The sequence below is a fragment of the Marmota flaviventris genome, chromosome 13, assembly GCF_047511675.1.
Source record: "Marmota flaviventris isolate mMarFla1 chromosome 13, mMarFla1.hap1, whole genome shotgun sequence".
In the NCBI taxonomy this organism is placed as follows: domain Eukaryota; kingdom Metazoa; phylum Chordata; class Mammalia; order Rodentia; family Sciuridae; genus Marmota; species Marmota flaviventris.
Window position 1 is genome coordinate 85,513,123 of NC_092510.1, and position 21,337 is coordinate 85,534,459.

The 21,337-nt window shown below is 46.5% G+C and overlaps 1 protein-coding gene across 1 annotated transcript; it reads right to left on the reverse strand.

Moving 5' to 3' along the window:
* Window positions 1-864: 864 nt before the first annotated feature.
* Window positions 865-18,469, reverse strand: Tnfsf15 (TNF superfamily member 15). The gene is made up of 4 exons (XM_027949391.2): window positions 18,242-18,469; window positions 6,983-7,025; window positions 5,798-5,845; window positions 865-1,319 (listed from the first exon to the last, which is right to left on the reverse strand). The coding sequence occupies exons 1-4, from the start codon at window positions 18,467-18,469 to the stop codon at window positions 865-867; spliced, it is 774 nt and encodes a 257-aa protein (XP_027805192.1).
* Window positions 18,470-21,337: the final 2,868 nt, after the last annotated feature.

Genomic DNA, 21,337 nt, shown 5'->3' on the forward strand with positions numbered 1-21,337 from the left:
CTTGAGTGATTTGATCAACGGCTTATCTTCACAAGACAGTTCTAGAAATAACATTTTCAGATGACATATGTAATTTGGGGGGGTTTGAAGTTCTTCTTTGGAGTATCTCAATTGATATTTGACCAGGAAACATTTAGTGGTAATTATGTAAGTTTTGAGTAGAATGTGTCTTGTTCTTCACAGTGCCCAGAACACGATAGGTACACAAGAATACTGCTCTGAACCATGCACTTGCTGAGGTTTATGATATGCAGGTGGAACTCACACTTGCTTATTTTGGTAGTTGTGTACACAATCAAGAGAATGGTAGCTTTTGTCATAGACCAGACATGGCATGAAGACCAATTCCTTTTTGAACAAAATTCATGTAAAATACCATCTCTCTCTCTCTTTCTTCTTCAGAATAGGCATGAAGGTATGTGAAACACCATAAAGGATTTTTCCTCCTCAGGGTATACAGTTTTCTTGGACTTTCTTTGGGTTTTGTCAAAAGCTCCTGAACTAAGGCAAAACTCTGATCAAACTGAACCATAAACGGAGTACAGGTGACAATCACCTAGCAGAGAGGTGTGGAAATGTCCTTTAAATCCTGATCTGAGCAGACAGTTCGTTCGCTTGCTGATCAGTGTTCCAGAAACTCGATGCTCCTTCAAGCCACCGTGAGGACTTGTCTGCTCTATTCTGCTTCCCCCTCCCCCCCAATTAGTATTCTCATCAGTGTGAACTCTGGGGCCCTACATTTCATAGCTAAACCACTGTCCCTGTGGAATGCCCCCTACCTCTGACCCCAAGAAAACCCCTGGCTATAATTACATCTGAATGGACCAAATTGGGAGGTAGGAGGCAGGGACACCTGCTTTACCCCTATAGCAAGAAGGCCCCAAAGAAGGTCTTATCTTCTTTTGTGTAATCCACCAAGGAGATGTCACTGACATTCACCATCAGCTTGTCCCCTTCTCTCAAGGAGAACATGGCCCCGAGGTAGAGGGGCTGGAACCAGTTGTTGCTAATTTCACACACAGACTTGGTCCCTGTTAGGAGCTGGGCGGGCTCCGGGTAGCTGTCCGTTACCTTGGTGATGACCACGATGATGGAGTCCGGCTTGATCTGTTGTCTCCCCTGGCTGATGCTGCCACACTCAGACTTGGTCCCACGGAACGTGATCTGGGAGTAAACAAAGTAGTCTCCCGACTCTGGGATCACCAGGAATTTGTTGGTGTACTTCATCTTGTTCTTGGTGAAGGCCAAGCCCAGTTCATGTTCCCAGTGCAGAGCTGGGAACTGGTTTTTCAGGTGTGGTGAGGGAGTCTGTCTCACAACTGCAAAGATAAGAAAGAGGTTTGAATGATTCAAGGTGGAACCCGTGGACTTTGCTAAAAAGTCTTCTGTCATTTTTCAAAGAGCACAAGGACTAAGATAAACCAAGGACTACCAATGGCCCTGGGGAGGAAGGGTATGTGAGTAGAGGTGGATGCTTGTTCAGGGTGTGGCATCTGGGATGGGGGACCTGGGGAAAATGACTTTGCTTTACTCAGGTTGAGCTTTCTGATTGAACAATTTTGGAATTTTACCAGAGGCCTGTAATCCTGAAAAACAGTGAAGGTTAAGAAATCCCCTCACTCCTCTGTGTTCCAGAAAATGGCTTACAGCAAAGGGCTGTCTTCCCCAAACAACTTAGCCCAGCTTATGGATGCCACCCTTGTCTACCCACGACCAGGCCAGATACCACAGGAATGATGAGCACAACTGTTTTATCCTCATGGACCAACTGGAATAAAATGCTTATTGACCAAACTGGTTAAGCTTCTTTCCTTCTCCCAGGACCTGGGCTTTGGCCCAGCCTCAGCCTGAGCAGCAGATAGCCCTCCTGAGACTAGGCTAGCCTTGGGGTAGAACATTCTCTGATCCAATCGTGCCCCCCTTTCACCCCACTTCCCTGTACCTGCTTCTTTCTAGTTTTGTTCACTTTGCTTATAGAGATCAAACACAGACATTTTTTAGCTTCACTCTGGAGAAACAGCATATCTCACTGTCACAGATTCTTCCTAGAGCCTTAGTCCCCTCCCAGGCCCAGTATAGACAGCCCTACCTATCTTCAGTTCCGCATCCACAGATTCAACCAACTGAGGATGAAGATGGAAAATACTGCAAACAAAACAGAACAAACCTGTGTCTGTACTGAACGTATACAGACTTCTTCTTTTCATGATTCCCTAATCAATACAGTAGAAAACTCTTTACAGAGCATTCACATTGTATTAGCTATTATAAATCGTCTAGAGTGATTTAAAGACAAGGTAGGACTTACATGAGTTATGTGTAAATACTATAGCATCTTACATAAGGGACTTCCATCTGAGGCTTTGGGTATTTGCAGGAGCCCTGGAATCAATTCCACAGGAATACTGAGCCCAGGACTATAGTTTCTTCTTTCCCTTCCCTCCCACCTCTAGTAATAATTCTTTTTGTATAATGAGTCTCCTTATGGAATCTGTCTTGGTTTTTAATAGACAGATCTTTAAAAAAATAGAGATAATACTGTGGAAAGGATTAAAAGAAGTGATATGTGTAAAACCCCCAGCTATTGGGATATTCTCTAAAGTTTATTCACTTTTATCAGGAGAGAGCGAGAGAGAGAGAGGTTCACATCTCTGCATTCCAATTCTCATCCAAAGTCAAGAGGAATCACAGGCCGTAATTAATAAAGAATTACCTTGCAGTACATGTTGGAAGCAGAGACTTAGAACATTTTGGAAATTCTTTTTCCACATTGACAGAGCCAAAATATAAGTCAATGTAATTGACTTGTGGAGTGGAAGGGACCTGGGCTTGGGGCCATTGGGCCCAGTACCAACTGTGATTCTGCAATACACTGGCTCATTAATCAACTCTGCAGGTTCACTCTCTTCTCTGAGCCTCAGTCTCCTGTCTGTGAACTGGGGATAAAGCTTTTCAAGAGTGTCATTCTGAAGATTAAGTGTACATAGCGGACGTGATTATTTTTTTTTTAATCACAATTGGCTGGATAAAGTTGCACTCAATTTTTCTTCCCTCAAATAAATCTAACTTTCATTTTGACAGACAAAAAAACCAAAAACCACTCTATTTTCTTTGAGATCTGTTTATATATGTTCTTATGTCTGCATTAGTCATACGTAGACATTATATAAAACATACTAGTGAATGCTTTTATGAAAATGTTAATAGCAGAAGGCAAGGAGTAGAATCAAACTTGATTGAAACCACTGATTTCAAATAAGATATTCTGCAGTAAAACTAATTCTTATGGGGAGAAATAAAACCATTTTTATTTCCTATAACTGCTTTTTTGAAACCCATAGCAATTGCCATTATGTACCCAATCTACAGTTTTGGGATAGGTTGTGTTTAAAGGAACCATTTAGCAACCGGCACACCCACTGGGCATCCAGAGATCTAGTTTCTGGTTTTGTATAGTGTCTTCCCCATTGTTGAATGAACTAGGGTCTCCTTTGCAACTATGACACATTCCAAATGTGTACGGACTTCTCTTTTTTTTTTTTTAATTTTTTATTGTTGGTTGTTCAAAACATTACATAGTTCTTGATATATCATATTTCACACTTTGATTCAAGTGGGTTATGAGCTCCCATTTTTACCCCATATACAGATTGCAGAATCACATCAGTTACACGTCCATTGATTTACATATTGCCATACTAGTGTCTGTTGTGTTCTGCTGCTTTTCCTATCCTCTACTATCCCCGCTCCCCTCCCCTCCCCTCCCCTCCCCTCTTCTCTCTCTACCCCCTCTACTGTCATTCATTTCTCCCCCTTGTATTATTTTCCCCTTTCCCCTCACTTCCTCTTGTATGTACTTTTGTATAACTCTGAGGGTCTCCTTCCATTTCCATGCAATTTCCCTTCTCTCTCCCTTTCCCTCCCACCTCTCATCCCTGTTTAATGTTAATCTTCTTCTCATGCTCTTCGACCCTACTCTGTTCTTAGTTACTCTCCTTATATCAAAGAAGACATTTGGCATTTGTTTTTTAGGGATTGGCTAGCTTCACTTAGCATAATCTGCTCTAATGCCATCCATTTCCCTGTAAATTCTATGATTTTGTCATTTTTTAATGCAGAGTAATACTCCATTGTGTATAAATGCCACATTTTTTTTTATCCATTCATCTATTGAAGGGCATCTAGGTTGGTTCCACAGTCTTGCTATTGTGAATTGTGCTGCTATGAACATCGATGTAGCAGTGGTACGGACTTCTCTTGTCCCCCCACTAGATGGCCTTTGTGAACTCCACATAAAGGAAGCCTCTGTTCCTGCTTTCAAGATGACAGGCTAATTTTTTAAAAGAATTCTTCTTAGATGATGCAAAAGCAAAATCCGTGAAGCCTCCAGTTAAGGCAAGTTCTATTGGATTGGCTTGCAATTGGCTATGTCGACATCAAAAGGTAGGAGTTGTGAGAGGAAGTGTGTTGTCATGGAAAGTGCAGTTTTGAAAGGCAAGCTGAAGTCGGAATACTTCCATTTCCTGGACAACTGGCTAGGAACATGTGACTTTAGTTGCCTAAGCCATAGTTTTCCATCTGTGAATGGGGCCATCTAATGCCTGGTTATAGGACTAATATGTAGATTAAATGAGATAATGGAGGTCAAATGCCTGTTGCAGTCTGGCACATATTGGGAGCCCAGTGAGAGATGGCCTCTTCCCCAGTTTCTATGTCTCTTTATTCATAAAAAGAGGGATGGCATCTCCATATGCATACCCAGTCTCCCTCCCGTTCTTACACAAAAGGGGAAAATGACGGCAACTTGGCATCTCCCTGGTACTAATCCTTACTCAGGACTTGCCACCAACAATCCCCTCTTAGTCAAATAGTAACACAAAAATCTTGGGCTGCAAGGATATTCCCTTGACTGTTGCAAATGTTCACTGGTTAAGAGAGGACACTTGCTTTTTAACTTTCTTGTTTCTCAGTGGGTTTTTTAACACACACACTTCTGCATTCTCTCTCTCTCTCTCTCTCTCTCTCTGTCCTCTGGAGTTTCAGAGGTCTATGAACTTCAGGTATGTGGGACCTGGAATTTCCACATTAGACTTAGAAAACTGGCCATCTGCTGAAATGATGAGATTCCTCTGAACAGGTTCACATTACAGGAAATTCTTTGGAAATAACTTCTTGAATGCAAATGTCTAATGACAACATCTTGAAGGGGGTATAGGTGAAATGGATAGATTGCTAAGTTTGGGGCCCTTTCATCTGTGACCAGATCCAGAACTACTTGAAGTTCCAGTCTAAGGAAGTCCATTTCTAAATGACTGACTATGTGAATCAAGAGAGAGAGAGAGAGAGAGAGAGAGAGAGAGAGAGAGAGAGAGAGAGAGAGAGAGAGATATGGAGAGGAGAGGAAAGGAGGGGAGGGGAGGGGAGGGGAGGGGAAGGGGAAGGGAAGGATGATAGAATCAGAAAGTATGCAAGAGACATAGGCCTTTGGATCCTTCATAGGGAGGGAGACATCTGGAAACCTTTGATTGAGAGAAATCTGTTACCAGGGTCTGTGGTTTCCAATTTAAAGCTACCAGAATGAGTTTGAGTAAATATACTGAAAGAAATCTTGGGACTATGGACACTCCCAGTGGCCTTTCTCTCTTGTCTGAATCTCAGCTTCAAGGTTGTTTCCTGAAATCTTTTCTTATTCTACTCCAGGGGGTCACAGCAACTTACATTGCTTATGTTATTTGAACAAATAATGGTACTTGTTTTATTTCCTTTTCCCCATTACAACTTAACCCAGGACTCTTACCTGTCAGGTGTGCCCTGGGCTTCTCTCTATCAGCTTGGAGAGGTGCGTCTGTAACAAAAGGAGAGATGCTTGCATAAGTCAGAGGTGACGGGGGTGAGGACTGCACTTTGGGAGTTTGGGAGAGAACATTGGTCTCGGCCAGCCTGGTCCAGTTTCACTCCTGTGGACTTGGGATTGGTATGTGGAACCTGCCGTAAGCACTTCTGGGGACAGGGGAGATTTAGGAGAGTCTTGAGTGCAAATGGATCTTGGCCCCATGATTTGGGAAGTTGTCTGAGCTGAAACTCATTTTTCTCATCTCTAAGATGGGCCCTGTGATCTCTTTCATGGATGGAGAGTTTTTATCATGATTCTTGGCACATGGTCCTTGCTCGGTAAAGTAGAACGTGCTGCTCCTTCTCCCCATGCTGCTTTCATGAGAGCTAACTGGCCTTTTGCTCTCTCCATGGTTCCTCTCATTCTACCCATGAGGTATCTCAATGGCCCAACAAACATGGGTCAGGAGAGGACACTTGCTTTCTAACTTTCTCGTTTCTCAGTGGGTTTTTAACACACACACTTCTGCATTCTCTCTCTCTGTCCTCTGGAGTTTCAGAGGACAGGTGGAATCTACTCTGTAGCTCTCTGAACTTGGGAGGTCCTTTTCCCTCTCTGGGCCTTCATTTCCCCATTAGTTCTTCAGAAAACCTTAGAATTTCCCTTTGACTCTCAGAGATGATGATATTGAATAAAGGGTATTCTAACTGCAGGGATAAAGCTGATGGTGTTGATAATGATAAAAAGCAAAAGGCCACCCTGTACTTCTGATGTGCCGGGTATTGTCCTCATCCCTTTATAGGAATGAACTAATTGAATTTACTCTAACTCTGTTGAGGAGCTACAAAACCAGGTTTAGAGGTGAATAAATGGTGACAGAGACAGGTGGAATTGTTTGATCAGGGGTCATATGCTAGTACATTCCAGGACTATGGTTTGCTTTCGGGCCACCAGCTCTGTAGGCCCTGCACTTGGCCATAGTGCTGTTGCGCCCTCTTAGTAATGAGGGGAAGCCTCCCTGTTCCTCTAGGTCTGCACCATCAGCTTAGCAACTGGATGATTCAAGATCCATCTCCCAAAGGCCAATCTATCACTATTAGAAATGTTCTTGCTCCCCCAAGAAAGGCCCTCAAAGATGAACATACTTACAAAATGGCTGATGTGAGGTTCCAAACTCCTGTTCTTTTGGAATCTGTTGAGAAAGAAGGATATGGTTTAGACTCCCTGTGGTCCTTGTGACCCCAGGGCATGGTATGATCAGGATGCTGCTGCTGGGTCCTCTGTGACGAGGGACATGGTGGGAGACTATTTTGGTTGGTGAGAATCTTGCACCTTAGCGCTCCACTTTCCTCTTGGGCCACCCCTAGTGGCCTTTCTCTCTTCTGCTTGCCCTTGAAACTCAGCTTCAAAAGTTCTTTCCGAAGAGCTTTTCTTATTGGATTCCAAGGGATCTCAGAAACTTACCATTGCTCCTATTATTTGAATAAATAATGGTATTTACTTTATCCCCCCCATCACAACTTAAAAATGGGAACTTTTCTTAAAAGAAGGATACAGCAAAAGAAATAATGGACATGATCCCCTCTACATCATCCTACCCCTTCTTCCTTGTTGGCTTACAATACAAAATGTGTATCATCATCGCAGTCCTGGTCTGTGAGTCATTTCACGTGGCAGGGGAAATGTAACCTCCCGGGGGGCAGACTGGCTGAATTTGAATCATGGTTCCATCATTTATTAACAATACGATTTTGAGAAAGACTTTCCTCTCTGAGCTTGTGTGTCCTCATTCGTGAAGTGGGGATAACAACATTCCTGACCCTAAGTGACTTGCAGGGTGAAGGGGAGGTAAAATCAGAAAATGCAAGAGTCAGTGAGTGCAAAGGACACATGGGAAAAGAGCGAGCCACAGGTCACAAGTCTAGACTTAAAGCTCAGGAGCAAATGCACGCTCTTAGCTAGGGGTCATGTCCCTGTCTCACATTTTGCAATGTTTTAAAAAATGCTCTGATATGAGTTTGACTCAGCCCAGCTCTCTGACTTGGTTCTTGTAACTACACAGTCCCCACTAATGGCTGCTCCTCCTGGCACCGTGAATACTTGATCTGTTTTATGACTTATAAGTCCGTGTGTGCACACGTGTGTGTTGTGAGTGCACTAGGGAATGGGGAATCGCCTGTGTGTGTGGTGGTGAGTGTGTGGCTGTCTCTGCATGGTCGTGTGGCTGCAGCAGTGTCACATGGAGGTGAGGTCTGGGAGCAATTCTGTCACAGCAGTGACTCTGTAGAGCTGGCACCTCCAGGCTCCCTTTTCCCTCAAGCTGCCCTACCTCACCTCCACTGGAGGCCCTCTCAAGGGCAAAGGCTGGTCTTTGACTGATGAGCTCACTTCATTGTCCCTCTGTCCCCTTTTCATCTGTGTCCCCGTTCTGTTGATGGTACCATGACTGCTCCCCTGGGTTCCCAGGTCTGAAATTCGCTCCTGTCTTCTTCCATAAACACAAGATGTGCCATTTCTGTTTCGTGGCTCTCGCATTCATACTCCACCCCAGGCCTTGCCATGCTGCTCTTCTGGAATCTTCCAGCAGCCTCCCGGCTGGTCTTCAGCCTCCAGTCTCTCCCTTTCTCAGATCCGTTCCCTGGCCTGCCTTCTAAAGCTTCGCTGTGTCAACACATAACTGCTCGTAGAATCTTCAGTGCTACCCCTGGCTTCCAGAAGTGTCCCATCTTGTCCTGACAGTGAGGTTCCCATTTACCAGCTCAGCCTTGGCCACTGGCTATTTCCTCCTCCCCAAGCCCTCGGCACCCCAGCTCTAAGAGGCAGCCGCAGCACCTGACTCAAAGGATTTAAAAGTGCCGTAAGTGCAGCTGCATTATGGAGGGAGTGGTGACGCGGTGCTACGCTAAGCCCCTCACAGGAGTCGTCTTCAGTTTCACAAGGACACTCTAAGGTGGACGCGTTCACATTCCCGTATTGACAGTGGGGCTCATGAAGGGGAAATAACTCACCTAGTTTCCTACATCTGGAAAGTGGAAGAGTAGGATTTAACTCAGGTCATGTGACTGCAGAATCCCAAGCCCTAAGCCACTGCACCCTGCAGCTGCTGGGCCAGCTCCTCATCAGCTGAGGTGGGAGATAAGTTTCAGCAGTTCCATGAGAGGTGACAGCAGGACAAGCCCAAAGTTCAGGAAACAGATCTGACCCAAAGGTGAGGAAATCAGGGGAAATCACCCTGAAGTGGATCTTATAGGTCCTGCAGACTTCAGCCAGGTGAGCAAAGAGGCTGTGGCCATTCTAGACCTCGTAACAGCTTGTGCAGGAGCAAGGAGGCCTGGTAGAAAACGGGGAAACTGGAAAACCGGGCCTTTCTTCTACAGGTGTGCAGTTTGTGTGGGGTCACGAGGACAGAGATCTTCAAAAAACCTAGACCCAAGTGCTGTGAGCACCCGTCCAACATCAGCAACTTTGCTGGGCTTGAGAAGCAGCCCAGGAGTGAGCTGTTCTCTGACTTGCTATGGACAGAGCTGATAAAGGAATTATTCTCTTTGCAGGGCAGAGAGCTGCAGGTGGGGTCCCAACTAGGGAGCTCTTGATTGCACACCCTGTGTAAGGAGGGGTATCTGCCTTGGTTGGCCTTCGTTTTGCTTCATTTAATTTCCCGCTGAGAAATCTTCTTAAATATCCTGTTTAGGTTTGGCTGAATAGACACTCAGTTAAGTTTGGAGCCTTTTCTTTTTTGCCTGGGAATCCCACTATTATCAGCATTTTACCTGGGACACAAACACGATTTCCCAATTGCTCTGTTGGATTTCTACTCTTTCGACATGAGTTTTACTTCCATATATGGAAGGATGGGTGAAATTTTAGAGGCCTATTATGATGCCAAACAGCTGGAGGCTGTGCCAGTGCCTGTTGGCAGATGTCACAGGCCACGACATTCTGACAGTCCCCAAGAAGAACATCGGTTCGGACTCTCCTCAGGAACAGACTCCAGGTTTCCATTGCTGCTTCTCTTAACAGTGACTCTGTCTAGCACCAGAGGAAGATTACTATGATAGGAAAAAGTAACGAACGAGGAAGAGACTGGAGAGGATGGAACAGTAGCATATGTGAGGGAAGGTTTGGGCACTTGGGCTGTCCCAGTGCTTGCTCTTGACATGGTTGTTGGCAAAATCAGGGCAATAAAATGTATTGCTGTTTTCCAACCCTGGCCCATCTCCATCGCTTCTGGGTCACTCTGGGGCACCAAGAAGACAGTGGCTCCTGAGGAGAACTGTTCACTGCAGCATTGGCCTCCAAATTAGAAGAGGCATGAGGCCCATGCTGAAGAATAGGATTTACTCCCCTATACATGTCTGCTCAAGCAGCTTGCTGAGAGCCAGGGTCCAATTTTATTCTTTTTTTGGTATTGGGGATTGAACTCAGGGGCACTCGACCACTGAGCCACATCCCCAGCACTATTTTGTATTTTATTTAGAGACAGGGTCTCACTGAGTTGCTTAGCGCCTCACCATTGCTGAGGTTGGCTTTGAATTCGTGATCCTCCTGCCTCAGCCTCCTGAGCTGCTGGGATTCCAGGCGTGAGCCACCGTGCTTGGCCCAATTTTATTCTTTATTTGTGTGCTTATCACTTTTCTTTCTCTAGTGGGATTTAAGGAGGGATCCAATCTGCCTGCTCATCTCACTACTGTGTTCCCAGTAACCAGCATCCCCCATGGGATCATACAACTGGCAAAATGCACAGTTCTCAGGCATCAGGAAGAGAGAGGCAGAGAAGAGAGCAGGAGAGGGAGTAAAGTTCAGATTTAATGACTGCAGTCAGATTTTGCAATCCAGAAATCTAGAAGAGAGATTTGTTTATGATTAGAAAACTTCAGTTGGGGCTGGGGATGTGGCTCAAGCGGTAGCGCGCTCGCCTGGCATGCGTGCGGCCCGGGTTCGATCCTCAGCACCACATACAAAGATGTTGTGTCCGCCGAAAACTAAAAAATAAATATTAAAAAAAGTTCTCTCTAAAAAAAAAAAAAAAAGAAAACTTCAGTTGCATAAGAGTGGTTAGCTATTATCTCAGTGCTGGGGTCTTTAAAAGTCTGCAGGCTTGTGGCTGGGGTTGTGGCTCATCGGTAGAATGCTCACCTAACACGTGCAAGGCACTGGGTTCGATCCTCAGCACCACATAAAAATAAATAAAACCAAGGGTATTGTCTAACTACAACTAGAAAATAAAAATAAAAACAACCAGAAAATAGTCAACAGGTCTGTGTGGAGCACTGTTGAGGCTTTATAAATCTCTACTGAGGGTTGCAAGGCTTGGCCAGGAGCCAGAGTCAGCAAAGGCAAATGTGTACACCTGTGGGCGTACGCCCTCGTGGGAGAGGGGCATGCCTGTGACCACCAGTGTACGTTATCCCTGGAAAAACGCTGGTGACTCCTGTACCCCACCCCACTTTCCTGACCTATAGGAAACTTTCACTCTCACTTAATTTTCTTTCTTTTTGTATATTGGTTGGTCATCCCTGTCGCAAACTAACCACAACCTATTGCTACAGGCATTTCTAGAATTACTTTAATTCTTCAAAGGGGGCATAAGCAAGGGTGGCAAGAAAGGGGAGACTTATTTAGCTGAGTGTCCCCCTGGGTGGCAGGTCCTGCACTGGGCACTCATGTGTTATCCTCATCTAAGATTCTATTTCAAAGAAGCAGTTGGCATTATCATTTTATGAATCTATGCAAGACTTATAATGGGGGCTTACGGAGGATAAGCAACTGTTCAAGGTCAAAGACGAACAGAGAGCCTGGGATCTGAGCACGTGCAAACCCTGGCACGTATCGGGAGCTCCATAAACTTTAACTGAGGACAAGAGATGGAGGAGCCTGAAATGAAATGGCCTTTGAGATTTTCTGGCACTTCCCCAGGAAGCTCCCTGGAGTGTATTTTAACTAACGACCCACTTAGCCTTTCCTCCCATATTCTGTAGTCATTCCCTGCATCTATTCATAAACAGGAAGAGAGATTGATTTCTCGCTGTCTGGATGCTGCGATTGCAAAGGCATAAATGTTTTATGACCCACACCATCCTCTGGCATGTCCAGGAGAAACACACAGACATTCGCCTTTTCCCCATATGTACTTTCACAAGGATGAATTCCACCTGGAAATGTTGTAGTCTGAGGTCATTCATTTCATCCTCCTCCGAGGGGCCCTGGACCCGCTTTGCATACTCTATTAGCACAGCACAGAGCAAAGATTTGTAGCTAAGCAAATCTGGAAATCCCAACTCTGGTATTTCGTGATACCCTGATTTTGACATGTCAGCTAATCTCAGTGAACCCTAGTTTCCTCACAATAAAAATGACAATGATTCTTTTTCTCTTGGGACCACTGTAATTCTCAGAAGACCACTCACATAGAGTGGGGTATCCCATTCACTTTCATCCCTCCTTGGGCTCAGGAGGTGCTTGTGATATGTATTGTTGGTTCTATGAGTTGTAACCAGAAGCCCTTGTGATGTCCTTTTATGACAAACAGCAGATTTTAGGATCCTGTAGGCACTCGAGGGCTCCCTCTTTCCCTATGGGTAGACATTCAATAGGATTCCTCTGTCCATAGTTTGCTGCTGGATTTCTGCCCTTTCAGAATGGAAAGGTGTTGGGGGGACAGAATTTACACCCATTCATTTTGAGTCTTGTGTGTGTCGCTGTCCGTGGCTGGGCCTCCTTAAGGAGGTCAGGCTGGGAGGTGACCTCTTGCTGCTGTGGCCGGCAGGTGAGTGTGTGCCTTTCCAGGTGTGCTGAGCTGGCTGGGCACCCGGTCACGTGTGAGTCCACTTAATGGGGTAAACAGTGGGTCCTGAAATGACCAGCTACAAGCTGCCATGGACTCTGGGGACTCCCACCCACAACTCGCTTACCCTTCTCCCCATGCATGGCCGCAGTGCACCTGTGCTACCTCTGCTCTGCCTGCCCTCTGTCCACAGCCTGACCCTTGCAGAGGGACTTCTCTTCCAGGTGTGCTGAGGCTTCCTGAGGGGACAGCAGGAGCAGCTCCGCAGAGGGATCAATAGTTTGCAATTATAGAGAACTTTCATCTTAATGACCCCTTTGCTTCCTCTAGACAACATGAGAAGGATTATCATTATGGTCTTCCTTCCCAAAGGGGAACATAAGACCAAAGGGCTCAGCCAAGGAGGATTCAGTAGGGAAATAGCATCTGTTGAGCATTTACCCTTTTAACAGCTTTCTGGACGTCTTGTCGAATTCTTACTGTGAAGAGTGTGCATTATCTTTTTCATGTCATGGGCAGTGAGTCTGAGGCTCACAGAGGTCTGATACCTTGCTCATCTCCCTCATTCTTGTCTCCATTCAGAAATCACATAATAAGTGCAGTCTGCATGCCAGATATCCTAGGTACTCTTAGGGAAGGAAAGGGAACTAGCATTTATTGAGCACTTACTATGTGCCAGATTTCTCAGGATTAAATCTGGTCACCTCAGGAGGTGAGCACCCTGTGAGCATAGTGTTCAGGAGGAAAATATACAGTGGATTTAAATTCCAGTGTCCCATTCTTTAAGACTTTGGTCACATTGCTTAACTTCTCTAAGCCTCAGTTTCATCATATCTGAAATGGGGATAACAGTAGCACTTATTGTGTGATATCAAAGATTACTGAGATGATGGGTGTAGTAATAATAACATATGTTGGTGTGTTTATATGCCAGGTAACACACCAAGCACTTTATAGGCATGATCTTATTTACTCTTCTTAAAATCCTAAATATGAAAAAATTGAGCATGGTGTCTGGTGCATAGGAAATACTCAGAGGTCACAGCTATGGTGTGGTGAGCCACGGCTTTCCCAGCTTCCCCAGTTGGTGTGACTCTGAAGCCTGAGCTGGCATCACAATGGAGCCTTGTTGGTCTGAGTGGAGATCAGAGGGTCTCAAGAGGATGGCAAGGGGAAGGGGTATACGGACCCTAGTAGGATTTCCAGGAAGGGATGGGCAGGGGCGCAGCCCTGGGCAGGCAGGCTTCCTGCAGCATCTCTGAGGACTCACTGCACAGGACTGACTGCCCATTCTTTGCTGGAGCTTGGGGCTAAGCAGCCTTGATGTGGTCAGGTTTTCTTGGAGTATAGACTGTGTGCCCAGGAAAGAGGGAGGCCTGGCCTTAGGGCACCTGTCGGTCAGAGTGGGGCCTGTGGACACATCCTCAGGGCGGTGGAAGCTAACAAAAGCCTTAAAGAATCCCTGGACTAAGGTTGAAGTACAGCGGGCTCATGTGGTACTGGGCCAAGACTGGGCTGGGGCGGGAGGTATGAAGACAGCTCATGAATATCAGAGACCAAGAAAAAAGCCTTACAGCATCCAAACCTGCTCTCCAGCTTGTGAGGTCAAATTCCAAGGCGGGTGGGGAAGTCAATGATGTCATCATTCAACTGGGGAAGTTCCCCAGTCATAAAGGTCAATCCTACTAATCCAGGACACCATCAGTGCTTTATTTCTAATTGTCTATTTTACACATGTTTCTATTTTATACATAAAGAAGCAGCCCAGGGAGGTTAGGAAACATTAAGAACTAGACCAGAATTCAGACTGGGTTTTAACTTTTGATTGACAATCTTCCCAAGATGCAAATTTGCCTAGAATGTTCCAGAAGCTTAAAGATCCTAAAACATTTTTACCACCCCAATCTTTCTTTGTGTAGGCAACACATACAATTACTACAAAGCAATATCGGTTTATCCATGTCCCTCTCCTGCTGTGGCCCAGACACCCAGTTCCCCACATGCTAACAGGTACTGATCTCTGAGCTCTTCGTAAAATTTTTTATGCCTTTGTGAACACATTTGCATGTGTGAATTCTTTCATCAAAAGGAAGTATCCCCTGCTATGCGTGCTGAGATGCTGTGATGCTGTGATGCACTCCACTCTTCACTTGCAGGGGATGGCTCAGCTGCCTGTCTATTTACATAGAGGGTGATTTCTTCTTGGCTTTGCAGATCCTTAGCAGATTGCCCGTGGTGTGCATCACATCCTAGTTTGATGCTTATTCAATAATACAGGCATCTTCTTTCTTGGCTGCCTTTGGAGAGGGGATTTCTAAGTTGGGAGGTTTTGCTTTTAATTCAGTTTCCACACCAGGAGCATGCCAGGCTACCCTTCTGATCCTGCTCCTGGGCCAGGAGTGCTGGGTGGGTGATTCTGGGGGTGCCTTGGATTTGGTATGTGCAGCCTGTGCTGGGGGCTGGCAGTGGGTTTTGAGAGAAGTTGTGGCTGCTTTCCTTTCTCCCTGGAGTTGCTGATGTCATCCTCCCTGTGGCTGGCAGTCTGCCTCTGGTCCAGCATGAACTCTGCTGCCCGATGCAAAGAACAGTAGGGGCAGATGGGCTGGTTTTAAATCTTGGTTCTGCCACTGACTAGAGGCAGAGGCCTCTGGCAAATCCCTTCATCTCTCTGGGTCTCGGGTTTCCCTATCTGCAAAACAAAAGGCTTTGGGCTGGATGACCTTCAAAGGCCTACTCCCAGTGGCCTGTGATTGTCTGACTGGCTCTATGTGCAATGGGGTCCTGGACTGGACCTCAGGCACAGTCTCCTAGCTGCAGGTGACCCTCTTCCTTTCTCCAGGAAGCCTTCCCTGCCCCACTGTACGTCTGTGGCTGGGCTGGGAGGGTATCTGGAACCCACGGGATCTCTGCTCTGAAATAGCCCCTTTCCTTGTTTGTGCACTAGACTTGAAGCTCCTGAGGCCCCAGATCATTTTCTGGTGACTGTCCAGTGTCTGACACAGAGCAATGATCCCATCACAATAGCCGTGTGCACGCAGCTCTGCCCCATTCCAACGGGAGATGCTCTTCGCCTGCCTCATTGAAACTGTCAGGGTGTTGACAGTAACACCCCTTTTTGGAAATAAAGGAAACAGGCTTAAAGAAATGAAGCCACGTGGCTGTTTTCACATGGCTAGAAGCAGGGGGGTTGGGTTTCAAGTCCAGGTATCTAACAGTCATCTTTTGAGCGGGTTTTCCTGTCTTCATTCCCATCTTCATCCACCTCCCGCTTGGCTGTCCCTGCACACCTGCCCTCTGCCCTTCTTGTTCTTGCTCTGTGCATGCTGAGGCTGGCCTCTGGGCATGGCTGCTCCCTGGCTTCTTGGAGCTCTGGCTTCCAGTTGAGTCTGGTCAGTGGGATCAGAGGCTTGGAGAGGAGAGCTGCCAGCGTTCCCTACTCCGTCCATCCCCTCTGTGCTGCTTTGACTGGGGTCTCCCTATTCTGCAGGCCCCCAGAAAGACCCTCTCCTGGCTTTACTTCTCCCCGGGTTCCTCTAAAACCGCACAGATCCCCATGGTAAGGGGTGGTAGGTTGGTGGCTTCCTGCTGCCGCCAACCCCTCCTCTGTTTTGGTTTCCTTCAGTCTGTGCCTCCCCAGCAAACAGGCTCTTCTTTAACCCCCTCCAAACTCTCCTTTAAATGCTCTTCTCCGAGTGACCAGCTGTGGCTTTTCAGGATCCTGATTGCTACATGTGCCCCAGCCTCACCCCTATTTCCCTCTCTCTTTCCTCTGACGCACTAAATTCCAAAGCCTGGCCAAGTGACAGCCCCAAACATCCCCACGTGTTCATTCTCCAGAAAGGCTGGTTTCCCTATAACAAAGGGGACAGTCTCAGCCTGGTTCATTTCTCCAGCCCTGGGTAGGGCAAGTGTGGAACAAACCCCGGGGCTTGGCACCTTCCTTAAAGGGGCTTCCTATCTAGTGAGAGTTCCTGTCCCCAGCTCACTTCCCTAGACAGTGGCATCCACTTTGTGGTCTTCTAGATGGACAAAGCCCTCTAGTTTTTGCTGGTGGGGGATCACAGACATGGGCATGGAGGGTAGGGGTGGGATGCCACCGTGCTGTGAGGTTCGCTTTGGAATCAAGGAGCGTGCAGGTGGCCGGAGGTCACTGGGTGTCTCCTCCTAGAAAACCTGCTGGCTGGAGAGAGCCCTGGTGCACACAATGGGTGCTGTGGTTTGGCTTCTCGTAGGGACCAGCCTGGTGGTCCAGGGGTCACCGCCTGACTGCCTGTGCCCTGCTGCTCTCCAATCTCAGAAGCATTTCCGGCTTGTCTGCATGCTTCCACATTTTACAAGCAATGGCAGGTGGCCAAGAATGCTGCTGTCTGAATCACAGCCTATTTGTTGACCCTGATGGAGCAGCGAGCGTTACACATTAGCCACAGCTTGCCCTCTGCTTGGCAGCTGGCCGGGATTGCTGAGAGACCAGGTTGCCGTTTAAACCAATTATTTTCTCCTTGAGAATTTAATACTTTGGACTGTAGTTAAATCAGCTATCATGGATTGTGCAGGTGCTTATTTTAAAATTGATATTTCTTTGATAACATTCCTTAGGCTTTCAGGTAGTTTTCTGATGTTTCTAGTCCAGATTGCTCATGTTCTCCTAGACACCTGTACCCCCGCCCCATCACCGGAAAGCCCTAGAGTCTATGTTCATTTTTACTAAGTTTCTCTAAAGCCCTCAACAAGATCTTACAGGGAGAAGATCAAGCAGGAGTGTTTTTTTTTTTTTTTTTTTGTTTGTTTGTTTGTTTTTTGCTGACCATTAAAAAAATCAATCTTTCTAAACTCAAGAAAGGGAGTTGGTTAAATAAATTATAGCACACACATATCTAAAGATAATACGGTCATCCACATTATCAGGCAGCTGTGAACTTATCATCATATAAATAAAATCATGATATACTAGAAAACTCAGAATAATCCTATTCTATTCAAAAATAATATGAATTATATTGCTCAAACTATTAACAGTTGTCATCTCTAAGAGTTTATGCACAACGATCATTTTCCTTATTTCCTTATCTGTGATTTCTAAATTTTTTTTTTGCAAGGACTGTATTTAAGAGTTTTTTTTAAAATTTAATTATTATTATTATTTTTTGGCACCCAGGATTGAACCCAGGGGTGCTTAACCACTGACCCACATCCCCAGCCCTTTAATGTATTTTATTTAGAGAACAGGTCTCACTGAGTTGCTGAGTCTGGCTTTGAACTCGCCCTCCTCCTGCCTCAGCCTCAGGAGCCACTAGGATTGCAGGCATGTGTCACTGTGCCTTTTTTTTTTTTTTTTTTGTAAAGCAGAGGAATGCTTTCAAGATATAAGTCTGCTATAATTATTGTCACCTAAACACACGGAGCTTGAAGTTATTCCCATATAAATATAAGAAGTGTCCATTTGATCCCTGGAAATAGCGAGGAGAGAAACCAGGATGAACTTTCCTCCCTGCAGTTCTGTATTTCCTTTGCATATGGAAGCAAAAAAAAAAAAAAAAATGCGATGCACTCAGGAGCTCTGGGTGCAACTGGGCTGCTGCTGGCAGAGGGTCCCCTGACTCCCAGGCCAGAGTGGGGCTTCTTACCTGGACAGGTGTGCAGTCTTCTCCTGGGGTTTGGAGCTGGCTGACCAGCAGGTAGGCGGTAAGTCCTGCTAGGATGGGGAAGGCGAGCAGGCAGCCGGTAAAGGCACAGCACGCGCCATCCCTCCTGGCTACCAGCCTGGCTCTGGCCTTGGGCCCGCCGCTGCCGTCCTGGGGGAGCATTTCCACGCTGGCTGTTTCCCCGAAGCCCAGTTCCAGATCTTCTGCCATGCTTCTCTGTCCTGGAGGCGTCTCTAACTCCTCCTGGGCCCGAACCCCCCATTAAATAGAGCAGCTCTCACCGAGGCCGAATTAATCACGGCCTTCTCCTCCCCTTTCCTCTCCCCCTCCCCCTGAATAGCAGTCCGCCCGCCCTGCCCTGCTAGGGAATGCACCGCCCACACCAGAAACCAAGTTCAGTTTAAGAAAAAAAAAAAAGAAGAAGAAGAAGAAGAAGAAATCTTTCCCAAGTATATTTATATGCAGAATGCTCATGTGCTCCTTCCTTAGTTTACAGAGGAAGTTAGGAAAGTCCCTGGAGGGGGAGAAAAACAATTCAAGTCCGTGGGTGTGGCTAATTAACATATACCTGCTCCCTGGCTGGAGGCCTGCCAGCCTGCTGGCCTGGGGAGTGTGTGGCTTCTGGAAGTGAAAGTGAGGGAAGGGGAGGTGAGTGGCCTGCAGGCGGGGAATGGGGATCCCATTTGCCTGGGCCTTCCCTTGGCAAGGGTGGCCAAGCCCTCTGTCCCTGTGAGCCTGGTAGCTGTCACTCCCATGGAACAGATGGGAATGCTGAGGCTCTGAAGGGCGGCGAGGGCCTTCCTGGGATAAAGATGACCTAGTCCTTAGGGTCATGGTTTGGGGTTCTGGCTCCTACCACTCAAGAGTCCATGAAAGCAAAGGATTTTTCTAGCCTGTGTTGCCCTCAATTTAAGCTGAGAGTGTAAGGTCAGAGTTAGAGGTGGCTGTTGGTGGGGGAAGTCACTGACTCCTGCACCCTGATTCATCCAAGGCTGATGGGCCACCAGAGACACGCCTGGCCCATGCTGGCCGTATCCGGGGCTGCAGCGTAGTAAAGAATAACATTGATTAAGTGGGTACTCTGATTAAGTGGCTGCTCTGAGTTAAGGTATCAGTGAGGTTCTTCAATCCTGAGAAGGCCATTTGAGGTAGGAGTATTCCCTCTTTGAAGCTGGAGCCAGGGCTGGGCTCTGACGGTCACTGCTCTGCACATGCTCCTGCCTGGTGCGCCCACTCCAGCAGGAGTGTGGCAGGCTTCCGGGACAAAGGAGTGGTGCTGGAACTGGGCCTTGGAGCTCCAAGGGCCATAGGAGAGGAGCGAAGTGGACCTTGCAAAGAGGTGGGTTGAAGAAACCAGAAGGCTTGAGGAATGGCCAGGGGCATGTGGCAGAGGACAGTTTGACGACACCCTCCACTCAGCTGCTGATCATATCACAGCCAAAGCCTCCAGGTCCCCTGGAAAGGCCCTTTATAGGCCTGGCCCTGCTCACCCCCGGCCCTCTCCAGGTCCAGCCTGTCTCTTCCTACTTTTCCAAGACGCAGTCCTCAGATCCATAGGGACCAGCTGGACTTTGCACATGGTGTTCCTTCTGTTGTGGAAGCTTCCAGTCTCTCTCTTCACATCTCTGAGCTGCCCTTTCCTTTACTGTGTGGAAAACCATCCTATGTCCCCTTCCTTCAGTGGAGTGAGATGCTTATCCTCTGCGGCTTCACTTTCTTCCCCTGTCTTTGAACTCTTCTGACTGGCCTGGGTGTGACTATTTTAATGTCACCCCCATTAGACTATCAGATATGGAAGGATAGGTCACATTCCTTCCCCATGGCTGTTGCTCCTGACATGGTAAATGTCACACGATAGACTCATAACTATGTTAATTGAAATAAGCCTCCAACATATTTTCAAAGAATTCAGGCAAAGGGTGCCTTTCATGTTTCTTGTTTACCCACGCTTGGTCCAACAAATGCATTAAGAAACAGGGCTTTGCAGCTCCCTACATCTTTGCTATTGTAATGTAACATTTCTCCTTCTGCTTCTCCTTCTCTCCTCCTCCTCCTTCTTCTCTTTCTTCTTTGTTTCTCTCTCTCTCTTTCTCTTCTTCCCTCCTTCCCTCCCTCCTTCCTTCCTTCCTTCCTTTCTTTTCCTCCTTCCCTCCCTCCCTTTCTTTCTTTTTTTCTTTCTCTCTCTCTCCCTTTCTCCCTTTCTCTCTCTCTTTCTTCCTCCCTCCCTCCCCCCTTTCCTTCCTTTCTTTTTTTCTTTCCTTCTTTCTTTCTTCATGCTGAGGATTACTCCCAGGTCCTCATACCAGCCAGGCAAGTACTCTACCACATCCACAGTCTTGACATTCCTCTTGATGACTTGAGTTCCATTCTGTGGCCTAGATGTACCACAGTTTGGTTAACCCTTTGTGCACTGAAGGACATGTGGGATACTTTTAGCTTTGGGTCATTATGAATAAAGCTGTTATGAATATTCATGAATAGCTTTTTGTGCAAATTTGTTTCCATTTCCCTGGTATAAATGCCCAAGAAGGACATTGCTGATTCATGTGGTAACCACATGTTTAAGTGTGCAGGCAGGTGCCACACTCTGTTCCAGAGGGTTGTACCATTTTATTCTCACCAGCAACACGTGAAAGAGCTAACATCCCTTCTCTGACACTGGGTGTAATCATTAGTCTCTGTTTCAGCCATTCTGCTTGTGTGTACTAATATCTCACTGTGGTTTCAATTCACATTTCTCTGATAGCTAATAACCTTGAGTATCTCTTCACGTGCTACTTTCCATCTGTGTATCCTTCAGTGAGAGAGACACACCTATTTTGGTTGCCACAAGTACTTCTTCTTTCATTCTTGATTCTCAGTAGATTCAAAGGCAAAAGGTGAACAGCTTACAGCTGAATGATGAGGCAGTGCACTTGTGCGCCTGCTAGGTACAAGACAGTGTTCCAAGTAGTGGGGATAAAGCAATGGAAAGAATCGACAAAATTCCCCATGTCCATAAAGCTCACACAGTGGTCCCCCTTTGGCCCACAGGGAATATGTTGGAAGATATCCCATGAGTAACTGAATCCACAGATG